The following is a 13,825-nucleotide window of genomic DNA, read 5'->3' on the forward strand; positions in this document are numbered from 1 at the left end:
CTCAGTGTAGTACCACACAGTTGGTACATTTCTCTTGGGTTACTGCTACCCATATGCAGTACTTTGCACTTGTCAATGTTAAACTTCAGTTGCCATTTCTCAGCCCGCCCATCTGCCTAACTTTTCTAGATCCTGTTGCAGTAGCATACTGTCTTTACTGTCATTAACAACCCTGCCAACCTTTGTATCATCTGCAAACTTGGACATTAAGCCTGATATACCTTCATCGATATCACTGATAAATACACAAAAACAACAATGGACCCAGCAGTGAATCCTGGGGGACTCCACTAATAACATTAGTCCACATAGAGCAGTGTCCATTTATTACCACTCTCTGCCTCTGCCACTCAACCATCCCTTTATCCATTGCAGCAACTTGCCCTTAATGCCATACCACTCCAATTTGTACAGCAGTCTTCCATGTGCAACAGTATCAAAACCTTTCCTGAAATCCAAGTATATGATATCAAAATTATTTTTTGCATCCAGTTCCTTTGTGATCACATAGTAGTATCCAATCAAATTGGTCACATGAGACTTCCCCTTAACAAACCCATGCTGTGTCTGAAGTATTAATGCAGTCTTGTCTAGGTGATCCTGTATCATCTCTTTAACCAGTGACTTCATTATTTTCCCCAGAACAGAAGTTAAACTAACAGGGCTATAATTATTTGTGTCACCCTTTGCACCCCTTTTGTGAATTTGGGATACATTTGCACATCTACAGTCCACGGGGACCTTCCCTGACTCTAAGGATGCTCCCATAATTATGGCTAAGGGTTCACTTACTTCCCTTGCTGCTGCTTTCAATATAACTGAAGATTCCACCTGTCCCAGGTGCCTTTTTTATGTTTAACTTCAACAATTTCTCCTCCACTTTGCTCTCAGTCATTACAAAATCACTTGACTCCCTGTTAGAGTTTGATAAACTTCTGGCATTCCCCTCCTTGAATAGCTCCTCATGTGCGAATGTAGATATAATATTGGAGACATTGTATCATTAAGGCATCAGCGATGCTGAATTTGAATATGGAAAATACAATGTTATACAGGAGGGACAGATAGGGGGTTATACTCTTAGTTAAGAAGCATTTTAAGTCTAAGGCAGTGCATCCAGTCAAAATGGGTGACCAGTGCAATATTGAGCAATTGAAAAACAAAAATGAGAATATGAGTGTGCTCTAGCCCTATTGAATGTGATGAGTATAACAGAGAAATAGAGTGGGCCAGTAATCAAAATGTCTTATAATGGCAGATTTTTAACTTTCCAGGTGTTCACTGGAATTTGCAATTACTGGATGACTATTTTCTATAGCAGTAGCATGTTACAGAGGAAACGGTACTCCTGATCTGGTTATTCTTCATACATTAAGAATCTGCAGGTAAAACACCCACTAATTGGCAGTAATCACTAATGTGGAATTTTATTACAGAAATATCTACTGACAAGAGTAAAGGGAAAGGCTTTTGCATACGTAAGGGTAACTACAGTGGTCTCAGACAGTTTTTAAATTTAAAGTGGGACCAACTAATGATATTATCAACAGCAAATTCTAAATGGGAAGCATTCAATGAAATAATTATAGATGCTACTAGGCTTTTTGTACCAAGAAATGCTGTTCAAGGCTTAGACCCAAATGGATGTCAGACGAACTGATGAGACTTGTGGCAGAGAAGAAAAATGCATGGGACACAGATTATAAGGTGATACAGAAGCCTATGGTAGATATAAACTAATCTGTAATCAAGTCACAAAGGAGGTTAGGCAGACTACAAGAAGTCTCTGGCAAAGAATACAAAGAAAAGCAGCAAAACAACATTTTTTATATTAACATTCACACTGAACTATTTGATGTCAATGGCTTTATTGTGGATAAACCTTTATTGTGGATAACACACAAGGAATTTTTTAGGGAACAGGATGCTAGAAGTTTATCAAACTCTTAACAGGGAGCTAAATGATTTTGGGTAACTGAAAGGAAAGTGGAAGAGAAATTGTTAAAGCTGAACATAAAAAAAGACCTGTGTTGGTGAGATCTATGCAATTATATTAAGGGAGGCAGCAAAGGTGATAAGCAAACCGTTGGGCATAATTATGAGAGCATCCTTGGATTCAGGTGGTCCCCAAGGAATGGAGATGTGCGGATATATCCCCTTGTGTCACCTTTTGTTCCCCCTTCACAAAGGGGGAACAAAAGGTGACACAAGTAATTAAAAACTTGTCAGCTTAATATCTATTCTAGGGAAAATAATGGAGTCACTGGTTAAAGAAGTAATGCAAGACCATTAAAACAAGAATGCAATTATACTGCATTCAGAGCATGGATTTGTGAAGGGGTGATCTTGTCTGACCATTCTGATTGGATACTATGATGCTGTAACAAAAGGAACTGGATGCAAAAAATAATTTTGATATCATATACTTGGATTTCAGGAAGGCTCCTGTTTCTGTTGTACATAAAAGACTGCTGTATAAATTGGAGGAACGTGTCATCAATGGCACATTACTGCTATTGATAAAGAGATGGTTGAGTGGAAGAAAACAGAGCGTGGTTATTAATGGACACTGCTCTTCAATGACTAATATTATTAGTGGAGTCCCCCAGGGTTCAGTGCTCGACCCAGTGTTGTTTTTAATATTTAGTAATAATATCGACGAAGCTATATCTTCAAATAGGCCTCTGGGGTTGGGAATATTTTTATTCATAATAATTGCACAATCATACACCAACCGTTATTAAAATATATAAATAGCATTATGTTATATTAACTGGATAAATAGTATTATGTTATATTAACTGGATAAATAGTATTATGTTATATTAACATAATACTATTTATATTTTTTAATAATGGTTGGTGTATGATTGTGCAATTATTATCAATGAAGCTATATCAGACTTAATGTCAACGTTTTCAGATGATACAAAGGTTGGCAAGGTGGGTAATGACAGTAATCAGGGTAAACTGCAACAAGATCTAAAAAATTAGGCAGATGGGATGAGAAATGGCAGTTGAAGTTTAACATTGACTAATGCAAGGTATGGGTGAACAATAATTCCAGCTCATGGTGTTTTGTCAGTGATATACAGGAACTTTTCTAGCAGGGATAAGTAAGTGTTGTATGAAGCAATGAGTAGGTTGTATCTTGAGTACTGTATACAGGTCTGGAGGCCTCATATTAGGAAGGATGTAGCTCTGCTGGAACAGGTGCAGAGAAGGACATTGAGATTGATGAAAGGAACAAAAGAGTACCTTTACCAAGAAAGGCTTCAGTTCTGCAAATTGTAGTATCTGGAGACCAGGCACCTGAGGGAGATCTGATTGCAGTGTTTAAGGCCTTGAGTGGATTGAGTAAGCTTGATGTTTGTGGCATTCTTCCTCTTGCCGAGGCTACACACATAAGGGGACATAAATTCAAATTGAGGAAGGATGGTTGTAGGACAGATGTGCAGAAGTTTGCCTTCAGCCAGTGGGTGGTTGATTGTTGGAATAGAATTCCAGTGGATAGTTGGATAAATTCAAGGAAGAACTAGACAAACTATTGGAGGGATTGGATAGGCGAAATAGATTTTTTTTTCTTCCTGATGCTCTATAAGCTTACTTCTTTGCATCATTTGCAACTACAGATCGACCATCACCAATCCGGCAGCATTGGGACCTGTGGGGTACCGGATCACCGGTGGTTATTTTAGCACATACATTTTACCCAACAGCTAACCACCTCCTTCTACCTTTAACACGTTGACCACCAAACTAGTTTAAGAAAAAGATTCCCCAGGGGCCAAAAAAATATTTAGGAATTAATTTGATTACTAATTCTAAAATAAATATTGCAACGTCAGTGTTGTCGTTTTTTTTCACTTAAAATATATTAAAAAAAGTTTTTTTATGTCGCATATATGTGGCCACATGTTGGTTACTTTATTTCTTGAGAAGCCATGTCAGCCACGTACGTGTGACGCTATTACAGCATACATATGAAGGTCATTTGTGATTAGTTTATTGCACACGGGGCGAGTGCCGCAATAAAACTAATTACAATAAAATAAACTCTCAAACATCGCAATAAGTTTGTCAGTATTGTTAGAGATTTTGTGAAAAGAAGTTCGTTAGCACGCTGTATTATCCATCATATTGTGCTGTTTTTCCGCAAGTTTGCATAAGTGTGTTGTAAAAAAAAAAAAAATCTAAAAAGGAATGGCAAAAATAAAATTACTAAGATAAGAGGAACTGAGAGAAATTGCTGGAATTTACAATTAAGCAGAGTTAAACTTCTCACAGACACACCGCTGTTGAGTTTTTTTCAGAAGTTCAACTTTATCTGTTATGGACAATGTATGGTGTTTGCGCTTTACACCACAAGAGGCACTTCCTTTATGCATTGGAACCATGGCTGGGGCTAAATGTGAGCAGGTTATAATAATAAATACAGAAAAACAAGTGGGAATGGCTTGCCAGTTTTTACAAGTTCGCGCCAACAACTGATGCTGCAACCAACGCCACCAAAACAGTAGCGGCAGGTCGGTGCGCCGACTCGGGAAATTTGAAATTATGTTCGCAGAAATTATGTCCGAATTAGCGGTGGAACCAGATTAGTGATGGTCACTGTACTAATACTTTGAATAGAAAAGGTGCAAAAATATTTGCTGATGTTAAGTAGTTCAAAAAATACAGCTTGTGGAAAGGGATTAATTTCATCAGTGGTGTTTAAAATCACAATATATATAATATTCTTGCACTGCTCTGAACCATCCTATGGGATATATACTGACTGAAATCAGAAAGAAGGTCCAAAAAATGGGATGGGGGCTCATATAACACTACTACAGTAAGAACTGGAACTGGGTGTATGGCCATGCAACTACATGGAATGTTAGTCACACTGAACATAAAAAGTGACTCTCACACATTTGAATATTAATGCTAGTCATGCAATTAACAAACTTGATAAATCTGATGTTAGTGCAAGGAAGCCTGAGGCTTATGCTGCACCAGCCAAAGAAAATTCCCCGAGTTACCCTGAAGGGGAGAGAGAGAGAGAGAGAGAGAGAGAGAGAGAGAGAGAGAGAGAGAGAGAGAGAGAGAGAGAGAGAGAGAGAGTGTGTGTGTGTGTGACAGAAGTAGAAAGGAATTACCAAGAAAGAGAAGAATGATGATATCCAGCTCAGGGTGTGCCAAGCCACTAAATACTTAGCAAATGACTAAGGATGAAACAAGGCACAGAATATGTTCCAAAATGTGAGAATGGCATGCTAAGAAGAGTTGGAAAAGGAAGATAAACTGTAATTACAGCGTTAATGAGGAGTTTCATTAGTTTGTTGTTGTTATTTGGTTTTTAGGAGCATTAGCAACTACGGCCATATTGCTCCGGGATATGCGGTGGTCATTCCCTGACCTTTCCGCATCCTCCGTATTTGGTGGTGATGGGCTCGAACCCCGGTCTAATCAAGAAGCGTGTGCTACGCACTGCTGCTCCTTCCCACCTGGCTACGGAGGCGCCTGTCAAAACAAGTGATGCTAACTCACAACTTCTTAATAACTACAGAAGTAAGGACTATGATACAATATTAGGTGCGGACTTTTGGAAATGAAGTTGAGCAGGGTTTTCCATTTTTGGCTGAGGAACCCTTTTGCAAATCTAAATCTTCTACAGAACCTTAATATCTGTGAAAACAATAAATTAAACTTGGAAAATTTAACATGCAGGATGCCACCATTGTTCCACAATGTACAGAAATTAACAAAAACTATACCAAGTCACCTACAACACCTCCAAAGTCAGGGACATTCCAATAAATATGAAAAACATTCTAGCTATCGTGACAAAGAAAAATAGCTACCAGAGTAATAAACTACAGTTCATCCAATTTTAAAAACTGAGTGCAAGTTAACCTTAATAATAATGATACAAGAGAGTTGCAACATGATTTTGTTAAGTATAGATCTTGTCTGACCAATCTAGTAAGGTGCTGTTATGAGGTAGTCACAAAGAAATTGGATGTGATTTGATATAACTGACTTGGATTTCAGAGATTGTTGACACAGTCCCACACAAATGTCCTGTATATAAATTGAAATAGGGTATCTGCTATAGTAGATAAAGGGATGGCTATGCAGTAGAAGACAAAGCATGGTTATAAATGGACAATGCTCTTGGTGGACCAATGTTACTAGTAGGATAACTCAGGGCTTTTATGTCAGGGGTCGGTCCCTATTTACAAATTTCATTAATGATATTGATGATGGTATTATGCATTTCAAATTAAAATTTGCTGATAATATGGAGGTGGGCAGGGTTATTAATATCAATAACAAGGGTGCTGCTAGACAGATAAATTTAAACTCCTGGAATGACAGTATAATGCTAGAAAAGCATACACATAAGAGGGAGGATAGAGATTCACATTATGAAAAGATAATGGCAGACCAGAACAAGAAAATCGGGCCTTTAGTCAAAGAGTAATCAGCTATTCAAACAAGTTGTTGTCACCCAGTCTTGTAGATTCCGAGACCTTAAATATATTTAAAGAGGAATAAATGTTTGGAAGTAAATAAATAATGACCAGAGAGAATTTTTGATGGTATATTTTTCATAAACTGATTCCTTACATTGTTCTCTCATTTTAAAACCATTACTAATACTAAAATAATGATATTTCAGTATTTCTAAAGAAGTGAATGATGCTAGAAAGGCAATATTAAATTTTCAGTCATTAGTCTTATCAGAAACCATTCTTAAAAATAACGAAGGAGAATTTTGTACAAAACAGTCTTACCGGAAGTTCAATTAATCATTATAAAAGACCATAACCCAAACCAATTATCGGAACATCAGTAATGACAAAACAAATGTGACTACATAAAGTTTTTTATGTTTCTACAAGTAATTTTGCACTGCATTAATTTGTTAAGTAATTTGTTTGCATATATCTGAAACACTACCGAATTTGTGTTTCAGATATATGCAATAAAAAAATTGTTTAAAACCATGATTAAATTCTGTCATACAGATGGATGCACTTAAGTATCAGAATAGCTCATCAATGTTAACATTATTTCCAAGTATATGTGACAGAATATCACATATACTGGATAGTGAAATAACAAGGACAGTCAATGAGGATATATTTGATTGTTAGCCGAGTCCGATAGTAGGGGCACACTGAGGAGGGCTTTCTCCAAAAGTAAGAAAAGATGAGTTAAGGAGGAATGACTGATACAAAGTCTAGCCAGTACTGCCTCTTCCCCTGTCTATTATGCCAGAAGCTCGATTTCCATAGTTTGGTTAATTTTTTTATATGTAGAAGCTTATTATTAACTTGGGCTTGCCACAGTTGAGACCAGCGGTTATTATAACCTGTATAGGGTACTTGAAATGGTTGTGGGAGTACCGTGTTAAGTTGTTTTGCGGTACAATCAGCTTTTTCATTTCCAGCAATATGCCAGAGTGGCTGGGATCCAGCAAAATATTGCAGTTTGGTTGGACTCACTTCAAAAGAGTAACTGTGATCAGATTCTCTTTAATATAGAATGAGAAGGGAGAGGTTACTTCTTATTGCAGAAACTGCCCTGACAGTCTATCATATCAAGGTATGTGAAAGAGAAAAGTTCAATAACCCTGATACAGAGCTAATTTAATGGCATAAAGCACAGCAGTGAAAATATGTGTTACTGGAAATGAGACTGAGGTGGTAAAAGAAGGAAAGACTGCCACAGTACCTACATGAGTGCCACTTTACAAACCATCAGTGTAGATTTTACAGGTCTGAGAATATATATTGAGCAAGCCGCTTGTAATTGTTTAATATTACAGGATGGTACAATATTCTTTCCCCATTGTTGAAAATGGTCATCATAAGATACAGGGATAAGTACAAGGTACAGTTGGTAATGCTGTATTCTGAAATATGTTGCACAGCTCTATATTTCAGTCTTGAGTCAGTCTATTATTTGGAGGGAGGCAGGTTGGTTGTCATTTGGCTTACTGTTGTAATAGGAATCCCATGTGATGTTATACAGATATCTCCAACTGGAGAAAGGCAGACTGAATTTTTGCAGCAAAAAGCAAAAGCACTGATCTACAGATATATATGGAGGTTCACCTGCTTCAACATAAGTGGTTTTGTACTGGTGGTCTTCAGAAAGCTTTCAGGGCAATTCTGAGAGCAGTGCTAGATAGCATTTAGTCACTGAAAATAGTTTTAACAGTAGAGTCATATATTGAAGATCTGTAGTCTAGATAAGATCTGATCATTGCTCTATAAAGGTGCAACAAGATATGACCGTCGATATCCCATAACATGGATCTTACAGACTAGAGTATATTTGGTTTTTAGGAGCATTAGCAACTAAGGCCATATTGCTCCGAGAATATGTGGTGGTCATTCTCTGACCTTTCCGCATCCTCCGTATTTGGTGGTGACGGGCTCGAACCCCGGTCTAATCAAGAAGCGTGTGCTACGCACTGCTGCTCCTTCCCACCTGGCTATGGAGGCGCCAGAGTATATTTAATTTCTTCAAAAGGAAAAAAAAAAAAAATGGTTCACAGGTAAGTCACATAGACCTGAAAATTTATTTGGTTTGTTGTCTAGTATTAGACCTAAAAACTGGAGTGTCTGGAGTGTTAACAAGTGGAAGTGGGTTATTATTGATTCTAAGATTTGGATCAGGTTGATGTCCACGTTGTTTGCAAAAGTGAGTAATGAGCAGGAGCTATCTTTTTCAATATTGTTCACATTCTGTGACTGACAGATTGGCGTCTCCGTAGCCAGGTGGGAAGGAGCAGCAGTGCGTAGCACACGCTTCTTGATTAGACCGGGGCTCGAGCCCGTCACCACCAAATACGGAGGGTGCAGAAAGGTCAGGGAATGACCACCGCATATCCCGGAGCAATATGGCCTTAGTTGCTAATGCTCCTAAAAAAAAAAAAAAAAAAACTGACAGGAAATGGCCATATCGTCTGCATCAAATAAACTTCAAATTTTTGGGTTGTCATGTTCTTGTGTAAGACTATTGATACAAATTGCAAATAAAACAAATTAAACTGAGTATGGAACCCTGCATAAGACACCTTCCTGAACATCGGATGTTGATAAGGCACTGCAATAGTGGACCCAAAGAAGTACAGAGGTGCAAAAAGCTTTGAATTATTTGGGAGTAGATAGCCAATCAGCCTCAGATGATACACATCACCTTCAATAAGAATCCCATGACACCAAGTAGTGTTGATGGATGAAAAAGAAATTGCAGAAGCAGAAACAGAATTCACATCTATTTTTGTTATGTGATCTTGCAAAGTATAATAAATTTTGATTGTGAACAAGATGAAGCAAGAGATTCCAAAATTCAATAATAGATTTATGTTATTAAAAAACTAACAATATTTAAAATTTTTCATATATAATAACTGTTTATCAACAATGGATAAAAAATGCATATTAAGCTGTTGTAAATATCTGCAACTTAAATTATCAGATAACAATACTGGTCACAGTGACGTAAATGTATTAAGTTTAGAATGCATTTAAGATGAATTAGAAATAACACAACGATATATATATATATAGAAATGGCAGCATATGACATTTTAAATCACTTATTTCAAAATCATTTTTTAAGTACTTTTCCAATATTGCAATTTACAAATTCTTTTAACAGTTTTTTGAGTGTTGTCACAGGAGAAAGACTGTTCTTTTTCTAAATTAAAATTAATAAAAAAAAAATCAATTTTGATCTATGTCTCAGAATAGATTATCAAATTTGGCAATAGTATTTATAGAAAATGAAATACGTAGTGACCTTGATCTGTAGACATCAGAGTCACATTTGAGACCAACAATTGAATTACATTGTCTGAATTTAAATGAAATAAATTATAAATTTAGTTAAAAATAGTGTTGCTGTTATAAACATGATTTACTTTTATATCAAAATATAATTATATAAATGTAATTTTTTTTTTTTATCATTGTTATATTGTATATACTTGCTTTGGCACTAATCCAACTGTGTTGCTACAGGAAAGAGCAACCAGAATTAAAAACACCCTTCAAAGAAAGAAATATTTTTTAAATTTCAAGTTTTTATTTTTGTTTTATTTTTTTATCATTCCTCACTAATATTTTCTTTTTTCATCATCATCCTTCACAAACATTGTTTTAATGTACATTATCATTATGATTTTTTTTAACCATGTATATAAAATCGTATGTATATCTATGTTATATAACTAACAAAATTAATTAGACAGATTCCAAATTCTAGGGGGTGCATTTAATCTATTATATCATAGCAGTCATCATTAACATGATCTGTCTCATTTTTTTCATGTACATGGGCCATCCAGAAACAGTAAGTAACATTCTTGGTCTTTTGCTTTCACATGGTTTATCCAAATAGTTAGTAACATGTCTGTTTTTCATTTCAAGGTTAAGCATATCTAAGCCACTGCTATTCAATTCAGCTTTACTAAAATAATTTTACTGAAATTAACATAAAACAGCATGGAATAAAAGTGATGAGACTGAATTCAAATAGAGCAAAATATGCACAAGGAAAATATTCTCAAACTTGTCTCCCTGAAAATAGTTCCCAATGGACAGAATACACTTCTTATAGTGTTCATGCACGATTTGAAAATTTGTCTGCTGTGATGGTATTTAGTTCTGCTGTCAATATTCTTCTGAATGTAGTAAACACTATCAAATCGGCATCCTTTCAATCAATTTCATTCTCAACTCGGAAAACAGAAAAATGCTTGCTGAAGCCTAATGCTTTTTAGGAAACCAAATTCACTATCAGCTATTTGAACAAAATCTTCACACGCATCCAATCATTTTCAATTTTTTCTCATCTCACAAATAGCATGGAATGAACTTCAGACAAATTTTTTTTTTTCCAAAAGAAAAAGTCCATATTAAGGTCCATAACTACCAAAGGTTTTTGGTAATTATGGACTCTAATGATTCCTTATTCACATTTAACTCAGTTGATAGCATCATCAGTGTTAATCAGCAGTCATTTTCTAGTAAATTGCAGACTTTTTTCCCCACCAGTTCAGGGCTGTAGGTTGTTTTTGGTTGTCCACTTCAAGGATTGTCTGCTACATCCTCTCTGCCCTCTCTAAAAAACCTTAAAAAAAAATGTTTGTACTCAGGACAGAGCCTCATCCCCATAAGCTGTTTGTAACATTGTGTGCATTTCAGTGGGAATTGTCTCCAGCTTTTCACAAAACTTGATGTTAGACACAAAGCACAAAGAATGTCTATACAAAAAAGCAACTTAAAGGACAATTGGTTTGGATTGGCAGGACTGCCAAGTTCACACATTTATGCTTCTCTAGTGCCCTCTCCTAAAGCAATACTTGTGTTACATAAAAAAAAAAAAAAAAGAAAAAAGAAAAAAAAAAAGTAGTGTCATATTAGGGCCACACAAAAACTAATTCTTATACCCATGTGTATAAATTCCATGTCCATAAATTGTGTTTCTCTGGATGGTTTTCTAATGAAAACCAGAGTTCCCTGGGGAAACCTAGCTGGCCATGACCAAGGCTTACTAACTCAGCCACAGAGTGAAAAAAAGCACATAAAAGTTTCCCATGTCATTTACGGGATTTGAACCCAGGCCTTTTCCACTGGGTATGCAGAGGGCAGTTATTATAACCACTGTGCTACCTATGCAGATAACACTTGCATTAGATATATTTTTTTCAATTACTTTTCGGTCTCATTACTTTTATGACACACTATGTATGCTAAATTACCATTCAATCCATAAAGTTGAGTTGTCTAGCCATTGAAATACTTATCTTGTAAACCATGGCCATGATGTGGCTTTGTGAAAGAATAGTATGTGCTATGGTTTATGATGACTTTATTTCATTTTTTATTTGTATTTTTATTTAATTTAGGTTTTTATTTGTATTTTATATTATTTTATTCCATATGTTAGCACAATCTATAAAATACATATATAAAAGTATATTTTTAGTTTGTTTTCAATAATAATTATAACTGTAATGTATATTAACTTAATTAAGTATTTATCTAATTTTATTTTGCACATAGGCACAAGAATAAATAAACTGATGTGACTAATATATACACATTTCAAAATAATTTGAGAAATGCCATGGAATGCAACATGATTCTGGCATGCTCTCTAAGATGTCAAAAATGAAATATCATTTGAACAAACCCTTTTGTCATCAAGCAAAACTAGGATTTGCTGAAATACATGTTACTGCTTCTTTTCTAAGAGAAGGTTAAAAAATTACATAATTTTCAAGAAACTCATCATCTTGAAATCTAAACTGGTTTTTAGTGGTTATTTCTACAATCTGTTCAATGGGTTATTGACCCACTTAGTTTTATTCAAATAATCCACTAAATTGCTTCTATGCCAATTTCTCAGTTATTTTAATGTTACCTTTGGAAAGGCCTTATATCACACCAATATTAATTTGATGCTAGGTCTCCTCACTGCTGTACTTACAAAAATTTCCAATTTCCAAAAATAGACAGTAAAAAAAAATAAATAAAAATAATAAAAAAAATAATCCCAAGTTCTTACTGAATTAATTAAAAGCAAAACTTATATCAATATTAGCTTCTCACTCTATATAATTTACTGTATGAGAAAACTAAAATCAAAAGGTAATAATTGGTTTCTTTAAAAATTAACCATTCAGACAGAGGCAAATTTTGATATAAATAAACTTTACTTTTAATTAATCCAGTTAATCATCGCAAGACTGAAGGCACTTGTCATAAATTTAATACCTTAATCTTAGTTCGTTTGTTTGTTTATTTTGTACTGTGTTTCTTTAATTTATGATTTTCCATCAATTTAACTAGATTTTTGCTTTAATGCATACTAAAAATTAACTAAAATTTTTAAATTACTGGAATATATAATACAGCATTTACACTTGAGATTAAATAACTTGGCACAATTTTCATATCAAGTGACAATGATTATTTAATGGTCACATGACTATACAATGAATGTCAGTATAAAATAGATCGATATAAAACAAGGTGGAATTTGTATGGATTACCTTATGTATAATTCTTTCAACTGTACATACAATTTTTTATATATATTGTACTTCTGTGTGTGTGTGTATGATTCTTAATTCAGCTATTGATAAAGAAATCATGTCTATTTAAAAAAATAAAAAAAAAACTTTAAAAAATTTATTTTGGGGCAGTTGGTTGAGCCACTATTTGGTTAGTTTCATGCTGTGGTTGTAATAACCTTGTCCTCTTACGTGTGTAGTGCTGCCAATGTAGAAGCTGCTGGTCATCAATAAATTTGGCACACTGAGCACTAGTTATTTCTCGCCTAAAGTGCTCGTACTGTAACAGTTCTAAGAAATACAAACACATTGGATACCTGTAAAAAATAAAATAAAAATAACAATAAAATTGGAAACTAATAATAAATAAAATTGCTATCAATAAAACATACAGCTACAAGATAGTATTAAACTACTGATACTAATATATGATTACATTTAAAAAAAAAAAAAAAGTGATGCAAAAACAGCCAGTCATGTAGCTATTTTAAAACTAAACTTTTGTACTCATTTAGCAAAGCTTTGCTAAGCAGCAAATATGTACCTAGTAAGACCTGTTCTTTGTTGTTGAGTTTAATGACATGTAGGCTGCTGGGGCCATATTGTGTCTTTCTAATGATGAATATGAAAAAATAACTATATTTTATGATATATTCCTATCTGATTTAGGAAAGTAAATAGTTCTTTTTTATTAGGATCATCTCCCAGACTCTACAGTAAATTTATTGATGACTGTGTGCT

The 13,825-nt window shown here is 34.8% G+C and overlaps 1 protein-coding gene across 1 annotated transcript in view; it reads right to left on the bottom strand.

The window, feature by feature from the left end:
• Positions 1–12,853: 12,853 nt before the first annotated feature.
• Positions 12,854–13,825, bottom strand: part of MED31 (mediator complex subunit 31) — a 101,295-nt gene continuing 100,323 nt past the window's right edge. Inside the window, exon 4 of the mRNA XM_090373746.1 lies at positions 12,854–13,401. Coding sequence (XP_090229872.1) covers positions 13,203–13,401 — 199 coding nt within the window. The 3' untranslated portion in view covers positions 12,854–13,202. The remainder of the gene's footprint in view (positions 13,402–13,825) is intronic.

The sequence above is a fragment of the Mastigoproctus giganteus genome, chromosome 5 (assembly GCF_048544385.1).
Source record: "Mastigoproctus giganteus isolate SK-2022 chromosome 5, ASM4854438v1, whole genome shotgun sequence".
Taxonomy (NCBI): domain Eukaryota; kingdom Metazoa; phylum Arthropoda; class Arachnida; order Uropygi; family Thelyphonidae; genus Mastigoproctus; species Mastigoproctus giganteus.